Source organism: Delphinus delphis, chromosome 4, assembly GCF_949987515.2.
Source record: "Delphinus delphis chromosome 4, mDelDel1.2, whole genome shotgun sequence".
Taxonomy (NCBI): Eukaryota; Metazoa; Chordata; class Mammalia; order Artiodactyla; family Delphinidae; genus Delphinus; species Delphinus delphis.
Window position 1 is genome coordinate 41,755,745 of NC_082686.1, and position 21,818 is coordinate 41,777,562.

The 21,818-nt window shown below is 34.1% G+C and overlaps 1 protein-coding gene across 1 annotated transcript in view; it reads left to right on the forward strand.

Annotated features, from left to right (window-relative positions):
- The window catches only part of EPHA3 (EPH receptor A3), a 362,146-nt gene that overhangs the window by 320,628 nt on the left and 19,700 nt on the right, over positions 1–21,818 (forward strand). The window contains exons 12-15 of the mRNA XM_060010492.1: positions 139–200; positions 2,079–2,288; positions 19,098–19,247; positions 20,765–20,958. Of these exons, the coding sequence (XP_059866475.1) occupies positions 139–200; positions 2,079–2,288; positions 19,098–19,247; positions 20,765–20,958 (616 nt within the window). The remainder of the gene's footprint in view (positions 1–138; positions 201–2,078; positions 2,289–19,097; positions 19,248–20,764; positions 20,959–21,818) is intronic.

A 21,818-nucleotide genomic window follows, 5' to 3' on the forward strand; every position in this document is an offset into this window, starting at 1 on the left:
TTTGGCAAAATTTGGAGGGCAGAGAAAACTTCATATTTTTAATGCATTAGGTGTATCAAAATGTATTATATGTGTTCATTGCATGATATTTGTTGAACTCTACTGATGATTATACATTTATTATTTACCTATACCTAGGTAAACCAGTTATGATTGTCACAGAATACATGGAGAATGGTTCCTTGGACAGTTTCTTACGTGTAAGTAGAAGATTGTATACACATTCGCATATCTCCACCTTATCTTTATCTATCTGCACACATATATAAATGTGGAATAAATTGCTGAAAATGATAGAGACAACCTCTAATATTATGCTAAACAATTCGATAAAGTTTTAAGAAAACTGAATTTTTTGGGACTAAATAGCAAAAGGAAGACTGTAAAATTACATTTTTATCTTGTAACATCCAAATGTCAATGGTTTATATTTTTAAAATAAATTTGTGCAATTTTCTTCAGCCTTTTTATTCAGACAAGATTCACATTGGTTAAAACAAAAATTTAAAGATTCTAAAGTAAGACATAAATAACATTGATATAAGACAGAAATATTCATTTCTTTATTTAAAGCAACCTCCATCTACTGTAAGATAGAAGACCTTCTATCTCTCATATAATACTGTCCACTCACAAACTAAGCATGTGCTATAATGCCTAAGTATTCTCAATCCAGAGATATCATTACTTAGATATCATAATATATACATACATATATACATATATAACATATATTTACATATAAATTTCAGTTGTTTACATTTAGAAAATTTATGTTTTACTAATATCAACAAATGTTACATTCCAAGAAGTTCATTAGATTTACAGAGTACAAGACACTGTCAAAAAAAAAGACACTGTCAATCACCAGTCACTATAAACAAGGGACAAAAAAAACAAACACAGACCCTATCCTCAAGGTGCTTTCAGCATTATATAGATAGGGATAGATAGATAGATAGATAGATAGATAAGATATATAGTATAATTCATAATCATGGAGGAAAATACTAATTTTTCTATGAATAAGAAATTATATTCTTTATTTTAATATTCATGAGCTGAATAAAGGTTTCAGTAACAATTATTTTCACAAACATATTTCAAAAATAAACATTTTGCAAGTCAGGTAGTTCAAAATATTATAATAAATATTCTTTTAAAATTATAATAAATTTTCCTCTAAAATTATTGTTTAGATATTGCTAGACATTAAATTTTATTTTTTATATATCTATGTATGTATGCATGCATCTATCATCTATCTATCTATCATATAAACTGTATATTTCTATTTTAATCTGAGTAGATTGGAAACTTTTCTAAATCCAGGACTATTTGAATTTATCTCCTATTACTTTCAGTTTTATGACCTATAACTCAGGGTTGGGTAGAACAACAAATATTCAGTAAATATTTTTGACTAATTTTGAACTAATTATCTATTATGATAATTAAAGATTTAAAATCTACCATATTTGAAGCAATTAATAAAATATAGGAAAACAAGAAGAAAGAATAAGCATTCAAATCAAACCAATAAATACAAACCTAAAATAGCCACAGGATCCATTTTATTTTTTTGTTCGTGACTTTAAAGTTTCTGAGAAGGAGTTTGTCTCATCAAACGACCAGCAAAGTTCTAGTTTTGAACCTGAAGTTAAAGAATATTAGGCCGGCTTTCCTGGGGGCGCAGTGGTTGGGAGTCCGCCTGCCGATGTTTGTGCCCCGGTCCGGGAGGATCTCGCGTGCCGCGGAGCGGCTAGGCCCGTGAGCCATGGCCGCTGACCCTGCGCGTCCGGAGCCTGTGCTCCGCGACGGGAGAGGCCACAGCAGTGAGAGGCCCGCGTACAGCAAAAAAAAAAAAAAAAAAAAAAAAAAGAATATTAGGCTACTTCTTGCTACAAAGTAATGTAGCTACTATACTATTTTGTTTTACTCTTGCATCTATTTAGTCCTGGCTGGTGTACTTAAAACTAGAATGTATATACTCTACAATTAAGTATGTGAAATTTTAATCAAGACATATCTTAGGAAATAGAAACACACCTTAACTGTACATTTGAAATACTTCTCAGAAACACGATGCCCAGTTTACGGTTATCCAGCTGGTAGGGATGCTTCGAGGGATAGCATCTGGCATGAAGTATCTCTCAGACATGGGCTACGTTCACCGAGACCTTGCTGCTCGGAACATCTTGATCAACAGTAATTTGGTGTGTAAGGTTTCTGATTTTGGACTTTCACGTGTTCTAGAAGATGACCCAGAAGCTGCTTACACAACAAGAGTGAGTAACTCATTTTTTTTTTCTTTTATCTTTGTTTAGCAGCTTGTATTATGTTGATTGACAAATAAATAGAAATCACATCCCAAAATGCTTTGTCAATTATATCTTCCCCCGTATGAAACTTATCCTTTAAAAGTAAAATATTGTTACTTATTCTGAAAAATAGATGGTCACTGTCCATAAGGTGAGTAATGATATTAATTCTGAAATTCCATATGTTGGTTCAATGATTCTCCCAAAAAAGGTAGCAAGGTTCTAACATGTCTAAAGTCTTATTGACCTATCTTTTTGCCATGGTTGAACCACTTTTAAGAAAAGATTGGATAAATTCTTAGTACCCCCATCCAACTAGGTATAATCTTAAACCATTTTAAAATTAATGCTTACATGAGTAACACATTTACTTTATAAAAATTATAAAACAAAGCAATAAAAAGGAGAAAAGTCATCCATAATTATGCCACCCACAGAACATTTGTAACTTTGTGAGTCAGTTCTTCCAGATTTTTTTCTGCATACCTCTATATACAGACATATGCATGAATAAATGATTAAAATTAGATTATCCTTAATGCAAGTTGTATACTTCATTTCTCTTCTTAGCAATATACCTCTTGAATATATTTCACTGTCAATAAATAATATTTGTTTTTACTTTTAGTTGTTTAATATTTTCTATTTTCTAGTTGTATCATTTTTAAAACCGAATCCTAATTAGTGGGCAAATTATTATTATATCTATTTTTTCAAGATATTTTACAAATGTGTATATGATACATCTGCATTCATAGTTGTTTGAATCTGATGATTTCCCTATAATATATTCCTAAAAGTAGATTTTCTGTGTTAAAGAGTCTGTGCCTATGTTAAAAGCACATTTCAATACACTCCTAATAAAATTAGATATTATCATTATTTTTAATATTTACTTACTAACTGTGAGGAATTTTATCTGTTAATTTGCATTCCTTTGATTCAAAGTGCATTTGATTATTTCTTCTTATGGTTTTGGCAAATTTCTTTGACATATTATTATTTCAGAGAAATTATTTTATGGAAGAAATTTTTAAAAATAAAAATATGATAATCACGGCTAATGACACTACTCAGAAATAACCAGTTTTAACATTTTAATTTTACCTTTTCATAATATTTTCTATGCATTTTCATATAAAAAATATTTTCAGTTCTGCATATAGTGACAAAAAAAGATCATAATATGTATACTGATATGAAAAATGATTTCCACTTAATAAATCCAGTATTTTCTTTATATATAAATTCAGTGTCATTTTGTAATCTGCCCTTTTTAAGATGAAATATAAAATATAGAATTTTCTGGATGATGAAATTTTTTTACAGTATTATTAAATAATGTATAGTACTCCATTTTATTCATGTACATTATTTAGCCAATGTACTATTAATTGGGTAGAATTCTAATGTTTTGCTATTATTAGCAATACTTTGATGTACATCTTGATATATAATTCATGCCTTTCTATCATTACCTCTTCAGGATAAATTTCTAGAAAATTGATGAGTCAAAATATGGACAAATATGTGAAGATTTTGGTACATGAATTGCTTAATTGTTTTACATATAGTTTGTTATCACTTTTCATTTTTAGTGGCAATATATAAATGAGGCCATTTCATTATACTCTCACTAGCCAAGAGAATGAGCAGTTTTTTTAAAAAAACAGTCAGCTTCTGCTGCTTTCTTCTTGTTTAATTCTAAGAGTTTATTCCTGATTAAACAAACAAAGAAGCAAACAAAAATTCTCATTCTTTTCAGAAGTCATCAACCTCAGTAACTCTATTAACAGCCACTAAGGTTGTCACATGGCGACTATATCTCACTCTGAGAAAGAGCTCAATATGAAAGACTGAATTTCATCTACAAGTAAAGCCACAGTGATAGAAACACAGAAAGAAGCTCTGTGTCTCAGATATATCCCTAGCCATGTTGATTTAGAAGTTGGAACTCTCGTAATGGCTTTTACCCTTGTTTGCATTTCCCATTTTCAGGTATACTCTCTAGCAGATTACCTTTGTTCATGAATCTAAGTATTTTTAGAAACTGTGTTCTGCATAAAAATGTTGCTGTTCTGGGCTTCCCTGGTGGCGCAGTGGTTGAGAGTCCGCCTGCCGATGCAGGGGACATGGGTTCGTGCCCCGGTCCAGTGTTGCTCCGCAACTGGAGAGGCCACAACAGTGAGAGGCCGCAAAAAAACCCAAAAAAACAAAAAAACAACAAAAGATGTTGCTGTTCTTAGGAACACAGTTCATTAGATTAAGAGCAAGAGAAATTTAAGAAAAGTGTATACCTTGCAGCTAGTTGAATTAAGTTTAGAACAGTGACTCTTCCTACACAGCTCTGAAAACTTGATAAAATTACAAAACATGGGTATCTTGATAGTGCTTTTTTGTGCTCCTTCTCTGATCACCAGAAAAGTTAGTCAGCCACCATTCTGCAGCAAAACATTATTATGACTAAATTATTACTCCAGGGGACAACATACACAACAGATGATAATATATAATATTTGTTGTCTGGAAGAGAATGTTTTTTATTCTACTCACTGCTACTCTGCATTCTAAAGATATTCTTCATAACCCTCTGCTACTACTCGAGCTATTAACACACTCCATGAAAAGTATTCTTTTTTTTTTTTTTTCCATGAAAAGTATTCTTGCTAGCATTATCCCTGTTACAAAAATCACCTTATTCAAGAAATATTTCCAGTTCTAATAGAAAGTATTTGGGGAAAAAGGCCTTTATCTGAGATATTCTATTTTTCGGTAATTCATTCAGGTTCTAATCTCTCTGTTCTTTAAATGAGCACATCCTTGTTCTCAATACTAGTCTTAATTTCTAGTGTTGGGGAGAAAGAATTTTCCTCTACCCTTCAAAGCTTCTTTTAGCTGGTCTAATAATCAAATCAACATGAGACATTAACAGGAGAAAAGCAAATTTAATTTGGTATGCATGGAATCTCACATATATGAGAGGGTCAAAGACAGAAAGGTAAAATGAGGTATATATGCCATCTTGAGCTAAGGAGTGGGAAAGAAGGCCTGAGGCTTCAAAGGGGAGGAAAGTAATTCACAAGTTGATAAGAAGAGTAGATGTTGGGTAATTAGATGTTTGCCCTGCCATACAGATGGGCCCCTCAGATGAAATTTATCTCTGGTAATCTCATTCTGGGAAAGGACCCTCCCTTGACAATTTAAATTCTTCTAGGTAGTTAAGGGAGAGGCAGAAGCTTCTCTTGAAGGAGCAGGGTCCTGATTGCCTTTGGCTCAAAAAAATTCATATGCCAAAGTGGCACGTTTTGAGGAGGTTACTTCTGAACTCTTGCACTAGGATACTCCAAGAAACAATTTCTCTTGGAGAAACTTGAAAGATTCATTCGAACCTACATCATCTGCTCTCTGGAGATTGTATACGGTTAACTTTCGGAGCTTCATTTATACTGATTGTTACTTTGTCAGGACCAAGGGGTCCACAAGATTATTTCAACCTTAGTAGAATGATGTTGATGTGTCAAAATTCCTCTTTAGCCTTTGTGAAGTAAAAGTGCAATAGGATCTTTGCATTTATGCTTCATTCCCAGAAGATTCTTAAAAGCCACACTAACCAAACGGGCTCATTCACTACCAATAAATAGCTGATTAGAGTTCTTCAGTGTTCATCCTTGTATTTTCTTGGAACTCCTCAAACTATCTGTGGGAGTCCTGACTTCCCTCTGAGAAGCTGTAATTTGCATCTGCATTTCTAGAATAATTTAGACATCTTTGATTTAATTTCCCATAATAAGCCTTGTTTGGTCCAATAATTTTATAATTTACCCTAAAATATGAGGCATGGTCATACAGTAATAGGAGTTCTATTTTGTTTTTTAAACAAAGACACTGAAACGATGAAATGAGTGTTGTCATTCTAAGCTGTCTTTTTGGGAATGTGTACTTACTGCAGGAACACTGCTATTGTCCAAAATGTTTGGGGAATTCCTCTTTCGAGATTATCTTTAAAACTAGATTGTAAATGATACTATCACTCAAAATTGTTTAGGCATATAGTATTTTGGGAAGCAGACTTGACTAAGATAAAATCTGTGGTTTCAATAAGCTTATAGTTAATAAATAAGGAAAGTAGTACATTGTTGTAAAGTCTGGGTTTTTTTCTAACCAAAAACAGGATTATTCAGCTTAGACATCCGCCTTATTTATTTGAATTAGCATGCTATGATTATGTTTATTTCAGAAAAACAAGTTCACCATTTAAAATAGCGTGCCAAGGCATTCTTTTTGGATACACATTCTTGTTAATCTGCTTTACCAGTCATGTTACTTTAATCACACTTAACACATTTCAGAAATCAGCATTCAGTGCCTCAATTCATTATACTTTTCCGATTGCTCCTCTGAAAGTTATTGCCTTTAGATAGAGGGTAATTGCACTAAGAAATCATGAGAGACATTTGATTCAATGCCACTGAATGAATGTAGGGTGTCTGCTGTTCTCATTTTTAAAACACCTCTGTGGTTGACAGGCAGGGTAGAAGAGTGAAATAGAAATTATATCCACTAATTCTGTATTTAAAGATTCTTAAACTGGAGGGGACATCTGAGGAGTTGAGAAAACCCTTAGCCTTACAACTTAAAACAATGTATCAGACATTTTCTCCTGCTGCTTTTGATACTGTCTTAAGTGTACTCTGAGCTTTCCTTCCTTATATCCTCAATAGTATGCCTGAAAGGAAAAAGTCAGCTGAGATAATAATAAACACTTTTTTGTGTTTTCCATAAGAATATTAGATAGGAAATTGGAACTTTTTTTCAATACACACTTTTAGTTATTTCTCTTGATTTCTCACTACTGAGTTATACGGAAATTCCAAACACTGACACTTTTTATTACAATATTATTATGCATCCTGTAACCTTTAGAAAATTCGACTGTACATTCATGACATGATGAGAATGAGAAAGATGTAAAGTTTTAGTATTACTATGAAAATAGTTCAATCTTGCAGACCCCCTGAAATGCTCTTGAGGACACCAAGAAATGCTTGGATAACACTTTGAGAACCACTGTTATAGATACTTTATGAGGAAGATAACACCTTAAAAACTAAATAAATATTTGAGTAGTTATTAAATGATATAAAATCTGACTTATGATATAGTATTATGTGATATAACATGTTTTGAAGAAAGGTCTTGAAAGCACACCTGTGGCTACATACCTAAGGTTGCAAACCATCATAAAAGGCCCTGGATTTTACTTGGGATGGATATGATTGGAGCATTTAGCTAAATTTAAATTTAGCAAATTTAAAACATCAGAGAATTTTTGTTGTTGAGAAAAACAAACAAAAAAATGGATTACCTCTCTTTAGTTATACATCATGTGAATTTCAGAGTATAATTATGGCATGTTTCCCATTTTTTTGGACTGAATTACTGATTTGCTCTATTTTATACTATCAGAAGCATGGTATTATTGGTGAGAACTGTTTTCTACTGAATAATTTTTCAATCTTTTTCTTATGAAATTTCACTTTTAATAAGTTAGCATTTTTATGTGTGTATGAATACATATATTATGTTTGTATGTTAAAATAGATGGAATCCAAAATTCCAAGATGATAGTGGTCAATTTGCTGTTTTAAACAGGATCAAGTTAAAGAAAATATAGACTTTTACCTAATTTATATGCTGTGTCATGTAAAGTCAATCCTGTTCTCAAGTCCCCAAATTCATTTTAGGGGTATAATTACCACATAAACTGATCTGGGAAATTTAAGAAAACCAAATGATGTATTCTTGGTTACATTCTTCATTATTAACATTTTTCTTTTTATTTCTATTATGGAGATGCATACTGAGTAATTGCCAAGTGGATTTTTATATTGAATGAAAAAAGTTCTGTCTTGTGTCACATTGCCCTATGGCCAATTAAAACCTATTTAATTTTTAGAAGATAAAACCAAATGAAAAGTTATTACAGGCATTATGTGTTAAGTAATAGGAAAAAGAAATCTTATTTTACATAATAACTTATTCTATTTTTTTTCTCTGTGAGTCTGCCAAGTTGATGCCAGAAATATTCTACTACTGCTTTGTCTTGTCTAATTTCATTTGCAAGACAAGAAAAATAAAGGGGCTAAAGCAAGTGATTAAAAGCTAAGTGGCTGAATACTCTGTTTCAGGATAACTCCACTTGAAGAATATGAATATTAGAAAGCATGAGCCTTAGTTCTGTAGAATTCTCAAGGACTAAAAACTATGCATACCAAAAACTTGTGTGATATGAAAAGAGAATAATAGTATTTTGATAAGTAGTATATGTCATATGTAATTTACACATGAATGAAAAAAAGCAATAAGTAAATATCTAATCAGTGGCCTTCATATAGTAATGTATTTTAAGCTTGGACACAAAATAAATAATGTCAACATTTTCTAGTCTCTTAGGATCAGTACATAGCTTCTGTCTTATGTAGCTTCACAAAGTAAAGCTATATATCCCCAAATCAGAAAACTCTAGAAGATTTTATAATCTCAGTTAATGGTGCCTCAAAGTTTAATGAGGGATCAAATACTTTCTAGCCACCCATTTCAGAGAGATGGATAGCACGAACATTTCAACATGTGAAAATAATCCATCCAGATTTATGTGGAGAAAAATCACAACTATAATTTTGGAGTGATACACACGAGTGAGGAGCTTCTATGTAAATATATTACACACAGTCTCTAGCAGGAACAGTTTTCTCTGCAGTGCATCATTCATTCATTCATTCATTCAACAAATATTTGAGTGCCTACAATATACTAGGCACTGTTCTAAGACCTGAGGACCCAGAGGTAAAAACAAAGCCCTGATTCCGTGAGCTTACATTCTAGTGTGGTATTTCACATAATAAACAGGTGAAGATATAGCAAGGCAGAGAAATAAGATGAGGAATGTGGACAGTATGAGGGAGATGCTACTGTAGATAGGACGATCAGAGAGAGTTTCTCTAATAAAATGACATTAGAACAGAGAATTAGTGAGAGTGAAAGAGAAAATAATGTAAATATTGAGGTTAATAGGCCAGATTCATTTGCTTTAACTATTTTTCAATTCAATGGAATAATTTTAATAATTTCTCTTATTCCAACAGGCTCACTTTGCAAGAAGACAAGTTAAGTAGTCAGATTAATGATATAACTCAGACTTAAAGACAAGCAAATAGTGACTGGTCCAGTCTGTAGCGTTGAGCCCTGGAAGCTTAGTAAAAATCACTTACTAAAATTATTTCCAGTTGACTTGTGAATATCCCACATTTCAAATTTGTGATGACACATTGCCTGAAGCTTTTCCCATGTACCCTGAAGCCACTGACCAGCCCCAGCTGCTCCGGCACTGGGAGAGACAGCAGTCATTATTTCCCAAGCCAGTCTTACTACTTGATGCCTGGAATGGCTAATAATTTGATTCATTCCTGTCCTATGACCCTTTTTCAACTACAGTTTTACATGTCATGGTTCAGGCCCACTCCCATGATTTTTTCCCTTTCATTTGCTAGCCATTTCTCTGGAACTGCCCCCGTATTTCAAGCAATTTTTATCTAACATAGACATACAAGGAAACCACTGCCATTATGTCTAGTCAGAATTGTTTCAGCAGATATTTATGAGATTCTCAAACTATCATGTTATCTTTCCTAATTTTTCAGTTATCATATTAATATCATATTAATAAAACCAAGCCTATCCAAGTTATGTACATTTTTGCTTAATTACTAGAATGAATCTAATACTTCTGTTTCATTATTTTTATTGTAAATATATAGTATTCCTGCTATATTGGATAGGTCTTTCTGATTTATTTACTTATCAATATGGCTTTTTTGGAAACTTGTGTTCAGAGTGCTAAAAATTCACTTTCAAATGAATTTCTGTAACCTTTAAAAAATAAAGTAGGAATTCAGTATATGTAAAACACAAGGTTTAACACGTAAAACCTCTTTGAACTTTGAAAAGAGCTGTACCCATATTAGGCTGTATGTTTAGTCTTATCCCTAAAGTTTTTCATTGTTTTTGTTGAAGATATACATTATACATCAGATGACCTAATTTTATATTGTATTATTTGACTCTGAAAGTAACAGAAAAGTTACTTGTATTTTATTTCCTGGATAGCCATAGAGTTACTTAGAACACAAGGTGAAGACTTTTAAGAAATTCTTAAGTGTCTCATGGAATGTTGAAAAATTTCAGAAGTTCAAAGTATTGACTTTTGCTACCTGAGAGATCATCTGTCTCTGATCTCTTGTGGCAGTCAACATCTGCTGGAACAATTCTCTCAATGACTTTTAGATTTGAACTACTGGGAATTAGAACAGATGCTTCCCCTGGGAGTCTTCTTGGATTGCCCTTCACCTTGTTGTCTACTGTTGTCTGCAGTGAACGAAGTTTACTTCCTGACGATAGATCCTAAATCCTTTAGTCAAATGATTTATCTCTATAGTTCCACTTCTAACCTGAGAAGCCAATATTTGCCTCCAGGTTAAACACTCAATTACTCTGGGTTTACTAAGATAAACTCTCCGAAGTCCTTTGTCACTCTAACTATGACCTGACAGAGCTCACAGGCAGGCAATGTGAAATATGGATCAGCAAAGCATTTCCTAAATCAGTAAGGAGAGATTTGTGTATATAATCAGAGAAAAATTGGGGCAGACATAAGATACTAGGGCTCAATGTCCAGAGATTTCAGCAATTACACTCCTTTTCTTTAGAACTCAAGACTTGAAGCCCCCTAACCCACAGTGAATGAGCTGACTTCAGTTAAGCACCTGAAAAATTCAGGGCTTTTAGCCAAATGTCTCATTTAAACTGTCTAAATTCATTAAGTTTAGAGAACTGAATTGCAGGATCTTCCAAGAACATGTTTACTTTGTGATTCCTCCTCTAACTGCTGTTTCTGGACAAAGTGAACAAGGTTTTGTACTACTTTACTCCTGGATTAGAGTTTAGCAATTACATAATGCCTCTGCCCAGAGAATCCCTAGTATCTTTACTTGTGCCCTTTTATTCTCCTTTAACTTTTCTGTAAGAATTCTATGGAAGTAAATCCAGATATTACAGCCAATAGATATGCAGTTTAGTCCAAAGTTAGGATCATCTTTGGACTAAACAAGAGCCAAAATAATTAACATTAAAAATGTCAGCATCCTTGATATTTCTGTACGTTTAAGATAGAAAGTTGAAAGTTGAAAGAGCAAAGGTTTATAAGTTAGCACAGCTGTTAGAGATAGATGAAACTGAACATAAAATCAAGTTTTATGTTTCCCATGACCCTCAGTTTATGAATGATAAGATATCTGCACAGAGAGGCTAAGAAACTTGGCAAAAAATAGATAATAGAGTCAAAGCTAAGCCTAGAAATGACAACTCCTAATTCCTACTAAACTTAAGAATCCAAATGGAACATGTGACCGTAAATCCCCCTGGACCCCCAATTACTGACTGTCATAGATGTGACATCAGGACTGGGAGGAACTGGCTCTGGGTTTGGCATTGCAAATATGGGGAACAAGCATTAGCTTCTGATTCTGTTGAGTTTGAACTGGAGGTCCCTCTGCAATTGAAGTTTTAGAAACACTCCATATGCTGTGAATCTGGGCTTGCTCCAGGCAACTGGAGACTTTTCTCAAATATGTAAATATCTGGGGAGCTTACATACAGACATAGAGACCACCTTAAGTAAATGCTTCATTTTATGATCTGTTAAAATATTGTAAAAAACACATCTTCATAAATTATTTTTAGAGTATCTGGCGCTTTACTTTTCTGAACACCTAGGAGCATTTTACCAACCAAAACTTCAATTGCCAACTGATTTCAAAGTTTTAGCTCATTAATAACAGTTGTATTAGAATAGTTTTACTATGGCAAGAAGGCAGTATACCAAATGACACCATTTGTCTCATCAAATCCAAAGTTTTGGATAGCTCATTGAAGGATATGTTTGGCAGTTTTTTGGAAAACATCTAAATTTTTAAAATGCCCTCTACACATATAAACTGAAAAAGCAATTTCTGAATGTGAAAAAGAAGAAAATATAAGTCAAGCAATGTTGGCTTAAATTTGTTGGGGTGGGAGGTGGGGAAGGAAGAGGAATTTTTGTGGTCCAATCAGAAGCAGAAGTATAAATAAATTCTGCAATACATTACTTGTAGGAAATTTAATGAGTCAGACTCTTGTATATTCAATTTATTTTATTTTGATAGTCTCAGATCTACAGATGCTCAGCTTGAAGGCAGAGAGAGTTATCGTGAAGTGTGACTAAATTAAAATTTATGGGCCTCAGCTTCTTCTTTCACCCTTATTTCAGAGCCAAATTGAGCCCTCTAGGTCTCTTATCCAATGTCTCACTATGTCAATGATATTTATGTTTTGTAGCCTTAGATAGCATTTTCTCTTGTAGGAAAACCCTATTTCTTACCAAAAGTTTTGGTTATTGATGCTTCCATCTAACAAAGAAATTGATGCTTAATTTAAGTTTTCCTAGCAATAGAAAATGATCCCTGTTTCAAAAAAATTAAAGGGAGAAAGCAAGAGAAAAAGAAGAAAAGAAAACAAAAAATAGAGGGAAAAATCTCAAAGAGGTGCTATTATATTTACCAAAATCCACATATCAGAAGATTAGCTCTAATGAACTTGGCCCTTTTTTAGACTAGAACAGGAATGAAAATATCCATGGAAAGTGTGCTAATGGTTAAAGAAAGAAAGAAAGAAAGAATTCCACTTAGTCTACATAAAATCCAGTTAAATCTTGGACCTCTTTGAATCATTTTCCCTTGCTGATCAGGATTTGTCACAAACAATCTGAAGCAGTAGTTCTCGAACAGGGATGATTTTGCTCCCTAGGGGATATTTGATATTGTCTGGAGATGTTTTGGCTGTCACAATTGGAAGGATGCTGATATAATCTAGTGGGTAGAGGCCAGGGATGCTAGTAAACATACTGCAATACCCAGGACAGCCCCTACAGCAAAGAATTAATCTGGTGTAAAATGTCAATAGTGCTCCTATATAGAGACCTTATTCTAAAGTTACCCAACATGTATAAAGAATGTGGAAAGAATGAGAGAGTGGGGATCAAATATCTCTCTCAGGTACTTACAATTTCTCCTGTCCACACTGGACTGCAAGTTGCAGGGGATAATGTGGAATACATTGCCATTTGTGAAAAATTATGCAACAGACTAGCCATCTGCCAACAAGTCTCCTAGAATGTTGAACTTCAGGCTAGCAAACATAATGTAACAAACAGTACACCTTTTTATTCTTGTTAAATTTTATTCTCATTTGCTTTTGATATAATACTTGAAAGTTATCGTTCGTTTCCACTCAAAGATTTAAATATTAAACGTGATCACTTTACTTTTGATATTTTGATTGCGTTTATTAAAATGTCATGGGTGTAAACTCATGAATAGACATTCACCTAGCAGATAAATATGTCCCATATTTTCAGCCAGCATGTGAGTATCACTTATGCATAATTATTTTGATGTTTTAACATTTTACTTAGCTTCATCCTACAAAGGAATGGAGTAATATTCATGTGCATAGATTAAAAATATTTATTAAATTTTTGGTGGTATTCAGTCTCTCATAGCCTTATGATTTCAAATGATAGTTTGGGCACACTTATTTTATTTACGGCAATGTATAGGACAAAAGCTACTACTCGAATTTATTTTACTAGTTTTGAATATAAAGAATTTTAAACTACAATGTTGAATTTAAAGAGTCTGTGATAATAGGTGCACTCACCCTGCCTCAAACTCTATAATAATATTATGAACTTGGAATCTCTCCTGTAGTTTGATTTCAAATTAAGCGTGTATTACGAATATGTTGGTTTATTTTTCTCTCATTTGAACCAGAGTGACTGGTTGTTTACTGATCATGGAAAAAGTAAAATAAATTACAAAACTCTTCTTACTCTGATGTATTTTTAGCAACGAATGATAAATTTGAATAATACTTTGTAGTTGGCAATGAGCTTTCCCTTATATCTTCATTTAATAAATTCTTTACATGAATAGTAAAAGTGTGCTATTTGAAGGGAATTGGAATGCAAGAAAGGGCAAAACATTTATTGAGTACTCTATTAAAGATTAGACACTTTAGTTGTTGCTTTATGTATATTATAAATCTATTGCCAATGACAAAAAGAATCCCTAAATAATAATGAATAATCCTCAGTCATCTTTATTCCCTTCCTCATCCAGTGATGGATGGTGCCATTTCCAAGACGGCTGGCTAGGGGCAGGAGGAGAGTCTTGAATATGATTGTCACTTCATTCCCAGAGCAAAACCAATCAGTCTAAAACACCTGGAAGCAGATAATGAAAGTCATCTAATGAGAAAGCTAAATGTTCCAGGGTTAAAATTCTAGGGTTAAAAGCTAATTACCTAGGGATTCCAATAACAGTATTGAGTAAAGGCAAACAATACTTGTCCATTTACACTTTCTTCTAAATAATGAGTTCAATTATTTAGAATGCGTTGTTCATTTAGAATGCGTTGTATGGATATCATATGGGAAAATATAAACTAAGAGTTTTCTTCTTGTAATTAAAATAAATATATTTACTTTTAAGTATATGAACTCACTAAACAGTGACCTGGAACAGAGCCCAGCCACTAAGAAAAAGACTAATACACTAAAAAGTTGATCAGTGGAAATTTCTAGGTAAGGAAACATTTAATTTTGCAAACTGGCTTAGTTGTTGAGCTGGTTGAATGCCACTTATTCATTCATTATGTGTTCAGAATAACATGTTTGGAATAAAATGGGAAAAAAAAATCAAAATCTCCCCCTTCCTTATGCTTTCCTATAAGGGCGGCAACTCAAGCTTTGATGCAGTGAGGAGCCAGAGGGAAGCTTAGATTAAAAACCTGAGTGAGATGAATGGATGAAGGTAGGTGTGGCACATATATACAATGGAGTATTACTCAGCCATAAAAAGGAACGAAATTGAGTTATTTGTAGTGAGGTGGATGGGCCTAGAGTCTGTCATACAGAGTGAAGTAAGTCAGAAAGAGAAAAACAAATACTGTATGCTAACACATATATATGGAATCTAAGAAAAAAAGGTCATGAAGAACCTAGGGGCAAGACGGGACTAAAGACACAGACCTACTAGAGAATGGACTTGAGGATATGGGGAGGGGGAAGGGTAAGCTGTGACAAAACAAGAGAGTGGCATGGACTCTGCCACTGTGTGCATTTGAAACAATGTTTTAACAAGATTTACACAGCAAATAGACAGCATTTGATGGGAAAATGGTTCTGGAAATAATTTGCGTGAATCTGTAACCATGTGCTTCATTAGAAAACACACTGCACGGATCTTAGTCAAGAATTGAAAGAGTGAAGGTCCCGCTAAAGAGATGGGTGTGGCTATGGCATCAGAGGTCCCTCCAATGGCATTATGTCTGTATGCAGAACCACCAGTGAAGAGATTCTTTCCAAGCTCCTTCGACATAGGTGTAGCTATGTTCTTCCTAAAAACAAATTTTAAAAAAAAACCCTTTTCAGTATTTCACTATTTTTAGACATTTTATTAAAATATGCTCAGGGCTTCCCTGGTAGCGCAGTGGTTGAGAGTCCGCCTGCTGATGCAGGGGACACGGGTTCGTGCCCCAGCCTGGGAAGACCCCACATGCCGCGGAGCGGCCGGGCCTGTGGGCCATGGCCGCTGAGCCTGCGCGTCCGGAGCCTGTGCTCCGCAACGGGAGGGGCCACAACAGTGAGAGGCCCGCGTACCGCAAAAAAAAATATGTTCAATGTCAAGGCTGTCCTCTCTGGAAAACAGGGGTAAAGCACTGAAGATGAAACAACTTTAGCATGTACCATTGTAATCCTGGTTGAAGTAAAACACAGAAAATGAGCTTATTGTTCATGGTTGTCATCAATCTATTGGTTTTGGGTTTTTTCCTAATATCTGTATTTTTATTTCAAGGAATCTTGATAAGGTGACACGTATCTGTGCCTTATATTTACTAAATAGATGCAAAGTTTTCAACATGGAAAGGACTTTCTTCCTTTATCTCTCTCTCTCTCTCTCTTTCTTTCTTTGTTTTAGTGCCATTTTTATGCTTTTAGTAATTTGTTTCTGGGCAAAGGAAAGGAAATGGCAAAGTGTCTGTAGCAGAGATAAGACATTCAGCTGAGATTTTAAAGTATCATCTTTTCTTTGCCCCATGAGTACAATTTGTTTGACTTCTGTTAATTCTCAGAGTACTTTAAAAGGGAAAGAATGTATGCGCAATGATTCCATTTGGCATCCTGAATAGATTTATAATAGTTAAATGTCACATGTGTAGTTCTGTTTTTATCACAATTATGGGGTAGTATTTGAAATACTGATTCCTTAAGACCCAAATCTGGACTCTGCAGGTACAATTAAGTTAATTTGGTTTTTTTAAAATATTATTATTATTATTAACATTGAATATGTTGGTAGAGAAAGGGCAATATTAGGCTAGGAAAAAGACTCTCCAAATTTAAATATGAAAAAGTATCTTTTAAATTTTTGTTGAAAAAATATACAAACTATAAAGAAGAGAATGAATGAGTGAGTGTAAGTGAGAGAGAAAAGAAAGGGGCAACTTCTAAGACCATATGCCCTCTCATCTCCATAGAGTTTTCTATTCTGTTTTTCTGGTTTTGGACAATCTTTACTCCAGTGCACGTTGAGCTCTGTAGTGTTTCCCACCAACTCCCAAAACCCTCTTGGTCTAGCTCCCGTCTCTCCAACCTGATTTTACTGCACTGGTATAAATCATGGATGACCCTTAGGTTGCTACCTTCTCAAGAAGGCTGTGCTCAGTCCTCCTTTTTGTGCCTACTTCTCTACAGTTTCGTGCATCCTTCAAAACCCAGTGTAAGCCCTTTAAAGATCTCCTGGCAGTACTCTTTCTGAAGAGCTCACTTGTGTGAAAACATCGAAGAAAAGTGTCAAGTTTACTGAGATAGTTCCAATCACATATACCACTCTCCTCTACGGGATAACACTTGCTCAATGTACCCGTGATTAAATCCCAATTCGACCTTTTCCCATCCTCTCCTACTGCATGCCTCCACACTCTCTATAGTATCATCACCCTGGAAACCGTTTTTCCAGAACATATATTTTCCTCCTCTGTGCTTTGATTTATGCTATTTCCCTCAGAGTATGGGAGTATTAAGCTGATGTTTCTTGAGGCTTTACTGTGTGCCAGGAACTACGCTAGAGATTTTACTGAAATTTGTCATTTAGCCTCACAACAGTGCTATGAACCAGCACTGTTACTTTCCCAAATAACAGATGTGGAAATTCAGGCATAATAAGGTTTAATAGTTTACCTCCCAAATTGCCAATCCATTTCTCTAAAGCAATATATTGTCACCCTTGAACATTACTTAAGAACCAGTGAAGTGCAATGAGATACAATGTCAATAGAACACACTTTGATGAATATGGCATAAAATTTTGATGATGTGAATTCTTTGGAACATCCATCCCTTTTTTTGTTGTATCAAAAATTGATGTACCTTATGAGGCTCAATTCATATGTGACCTCCTCAGTTTCTCTAGTGAGAATCTCGGCTCCATGCTCTGCGGCACAGCAGTCTCCACTACTATCTTCCTACTCAATGTAGGCAGGGTCTGCAATTCTAAAAAGCCCCAGCATTACCTGGAGCTTGTTAGAAATGCAGACCCTGCCTACATTCTGGAACTACTGAATCAGAATTTCCATTTTAATCAGAGTGAGCCCAAGATGATTCATATGCATTGTACAGTTTGAGAAGCAAAGTGTTAAATACTTATTTCTTTCTGCATTTAGTTATTTCCAGCAACTAATTATCATTCCTATTTGCTTGATATTTCTCAAACAGAAGGACCAGTGTGTTATTTATATTTGTCTCACCCAAAGTGACTAGCATAATACTTCCCATATGGTTGCTACTCAGCACATCTTTATTAAATGTATTTATTAAACTGAGAACAAATTCTATGGGAGTTATACCTTTATATCTCCCATAACTCATAGAAGCAATATTCTCCTCTAGACTATACGTTTTCAGAATGTAATTATGATATCTTTCTAGCTCATATGGTGCTTACCTAGTACATGGAGGGGGCTTCAGTGGTTAATGATGGAGTGAGGCACTGAGTAAATTAATTAAGATGATTGATTAATGTATGTGAAGAGAGGTTTTTTAGATGCATAAATTTATTTTGAATTTATTTAATTAACAAATACCTTTAAGAACTTACGAGTATCAAGGAGTGGTGTAAGTTCCTTACAAATATTAACTTAATTCACATTCTGCTCTAAGGTGGTTTGTTCATGCATAAATGTATGTTAAATCAATAAAGGTTGATTTGAGATACCTCATTCAATTCTAATATATAGCATATCTACTTCAAGTTGTTTTGCTACAGATGTCTGATAAATGTGCCATAATTGACATAAAATGTCAACATTTTAGCAATTTTCAAATGTTTTTTTCCTTTCATCATTTCAAAATCTTCCCAAATTGATTGAGAAAATATTGCAGTAAATAGTATGCCACTCACTCCTTGGTATTAAAATAGAAGACTATCAAGATATATCAGAAGAAACCCGCATTCCATTTCAGAAAAGAAATACCCTGACAAATTCAGTCAGATTTCAGATGGTAACGTATATTATATGTTTTAGTCATTGATCATGTATGTATATACGATTTTATATTGCAAGGGAGGGAAGATCCCAATCCGGTGGACATCACCAGAAGCTATAGCCTACCGTAAATTCACATCAGCCAGTGACGTATGGAGTTATGGGATTGTTCTCTGGGAGGTGATGTCCTATGGAGAGAGACCATACTGGGAGATGTCCAATCAGGATGTAAGTATTTGTAGTCTATGAGTTATGGGTTCAGATTAAGAGATCAAGCTGTGCAAGGAAGTGGAGCATAATGAAACCAGGTGGCTCCCTGTTTGTGACATTGAAACAGAATACTTAGAAGAAATGAAATTGCTTCCAAATCTTGTAAAGATATCAAATGAGTTGCTCTGAAGGATTTACATTTTTCCCTCAAGCCCGGGTTTAGAAATGAGACAAAGTGAAGACATTTGTAATAAAATTTTATAAAATAAATGCCTGACAAGATAGCCAATAGATATCAGGGAATGTTTGAAGTATTTTTGCTACAAAATTGTTTCAATGTAACATTAGTAAGATACACATGTCTGCCATCCTTTGTAGACTTAATTAATGCATCTGGGCCAACGTTTTGTTTACTTAAATATAGTATTTCCCAAAGTCAGACAAAACAACCAATCACTAGCATGTTGTTTCTCATAGTGTATTAAACTTGCACATGAATTTAGTTATACAAATTGAAGTCTCTGGATAGAGAAAATAATCTTTAACTTTCTATTACAACTCAAAAGGATTTTTGTTTTTATAAGTCATGTTTTGCTAATGCTTAGTGAAAGGATGCTATTGGCATGTGAGATCAGCACTTGGAGATGTTTTTTTATGCTTAGCCAGAAACTGTGAGCATGATCTCAAAGACACACATAAGAAGGAAAGCTGAGATGCTTTTAGTCATTTCCTACTCACCACATATAAAATTGCTTTTAATGTATTTGGATATAAAAACCTTTCTGAACTTCTTCAAACAAGCCATGTTTTATAATGGTACTGGGAAAATCAGACTCTCTTTACCACATCTCTATTTTCCAAATTCTTTCTGTATCAGAGGATCTCAAAATGTGGTCTCTGGACCAGCAGCTTTATCATGGCCTGGGAATTTGTAGGAATGCAAATTATCATGCCTTTCCCCAGAGCTATGGAATCAGTGGTTAGTTATCTGCATATTCATAAGTCCTCCAGATGATTCTGATACACAGTAGAGTTTGAAAATCATGACTTTACATGATTTAAAAGTGTGAATGGACTAATAGTCAGTTAGCTGTGCAGCACGTGGGCTTTTACCAAAAGAACTTACTACGATTTGAGAGGTACCATTTGAACTGTGATATAACTAAAATCTGTGGTAATTTTTTCTGCATTCATTCATTCATGTATAGTTTCCATAGAAATCTGTATTACCAAATAATAATTTCTTTATAAATTACTGAATTTCCTATATCATAGAACATTTCTTTTTATTTTAATCTGGAAAGTTACTTTATAAACTTTTCTTTCCTAAATCCACTTTCTCTGCCTCAATCTTCCTTTATATAATATTTTCAGACATGGATAATATTTATTTAATAAGCTGCTATCGTTTTAAGAAATTTAAAATGAACACTTTTTCACTTAACTTTGAAATAGTCATATAAGTGTGACCTGCCCATGAAGAAGTAAAAGAAATTCCAACTCTTAAGTCTCTGGAAACTTTGCCTCTCACACAGGTAATTAAAGCTGTGGATGAGGGCTATCGACTGCCGCCCCCCATGGACTGCCCAGCTGCGTTATATCAGCTGATGCTGGACTGCTGGCAGAAAGACAGAAACAACAGACCCAAGTTTGAGCAGATTGTCAGCATTCTGGACAAGCTTATCCGGAACCCAGGCAGTCTGAAGATCATCACCAGTGCGGCAGCAAGGTGACACATTTGATTTTGCATCTTGCACTCACTCTGAAATGAATGTATTTTCTATCTCCAAGATGTTAATTTGTTTCTTCCACTTCCCCAGCTGCATACTTTGGTACTTATATTCCTCAAGATTAGAGAGATGTGTTTTCTTTTCCTTTTTAAACTTTCAGGAGGAAATTTCATGCTACTTAATGATAATGATAACATTCTGGAATTTTTTAACTTCCATCTTGACCAGAAGCATGTATACATTCAGGCTTGAGTATTTGGACAATAGAAACCCTGGACACATAGCTCCTTTTCACTCTCTCCTATTTAAACAAAAAACAAACAAAAAAAGGAAATCTCCTGGAGTAGTGGGGGATTCTAGCAAAGTCCTGATTTATTCCTCATTTAAAATAAAGTTTCAAAAATAATAACAGTGCCTCCAAACCATCGTACTGGCTAGGGAAATGCAATTTTCCCTGACTTAATTTAAAAAAATGTGTTTAACCCATATCGTGTGCCAATTACTTTGTTAGACACTGTGAAGGATAAAACTAAGACTAAAATAATGTCAGTGTTCCTGGACAGCCATACAAATGTCAACACATCATAGCCATAAGGCAGCCCTGAATGCACAATGTCCATTAGACTTTATGCGTAATTCTCCGTGGTAAGAATCATTGAGTTGTCTTAATGGTTTTAAGAAATGTCAATTATATTCTCATTGTACACATAGTGAAAAAGAGTGCTTTTACATTTTGATGATGTGTGTTCTTAAAGGAAAATTACAGAGTTTTAGTAAAGGAAGTACACCTACTGTGCACAAAACTCCACAGTATTAAGTGATATGTATACATACTACATAATGATGATTTACAGTGACT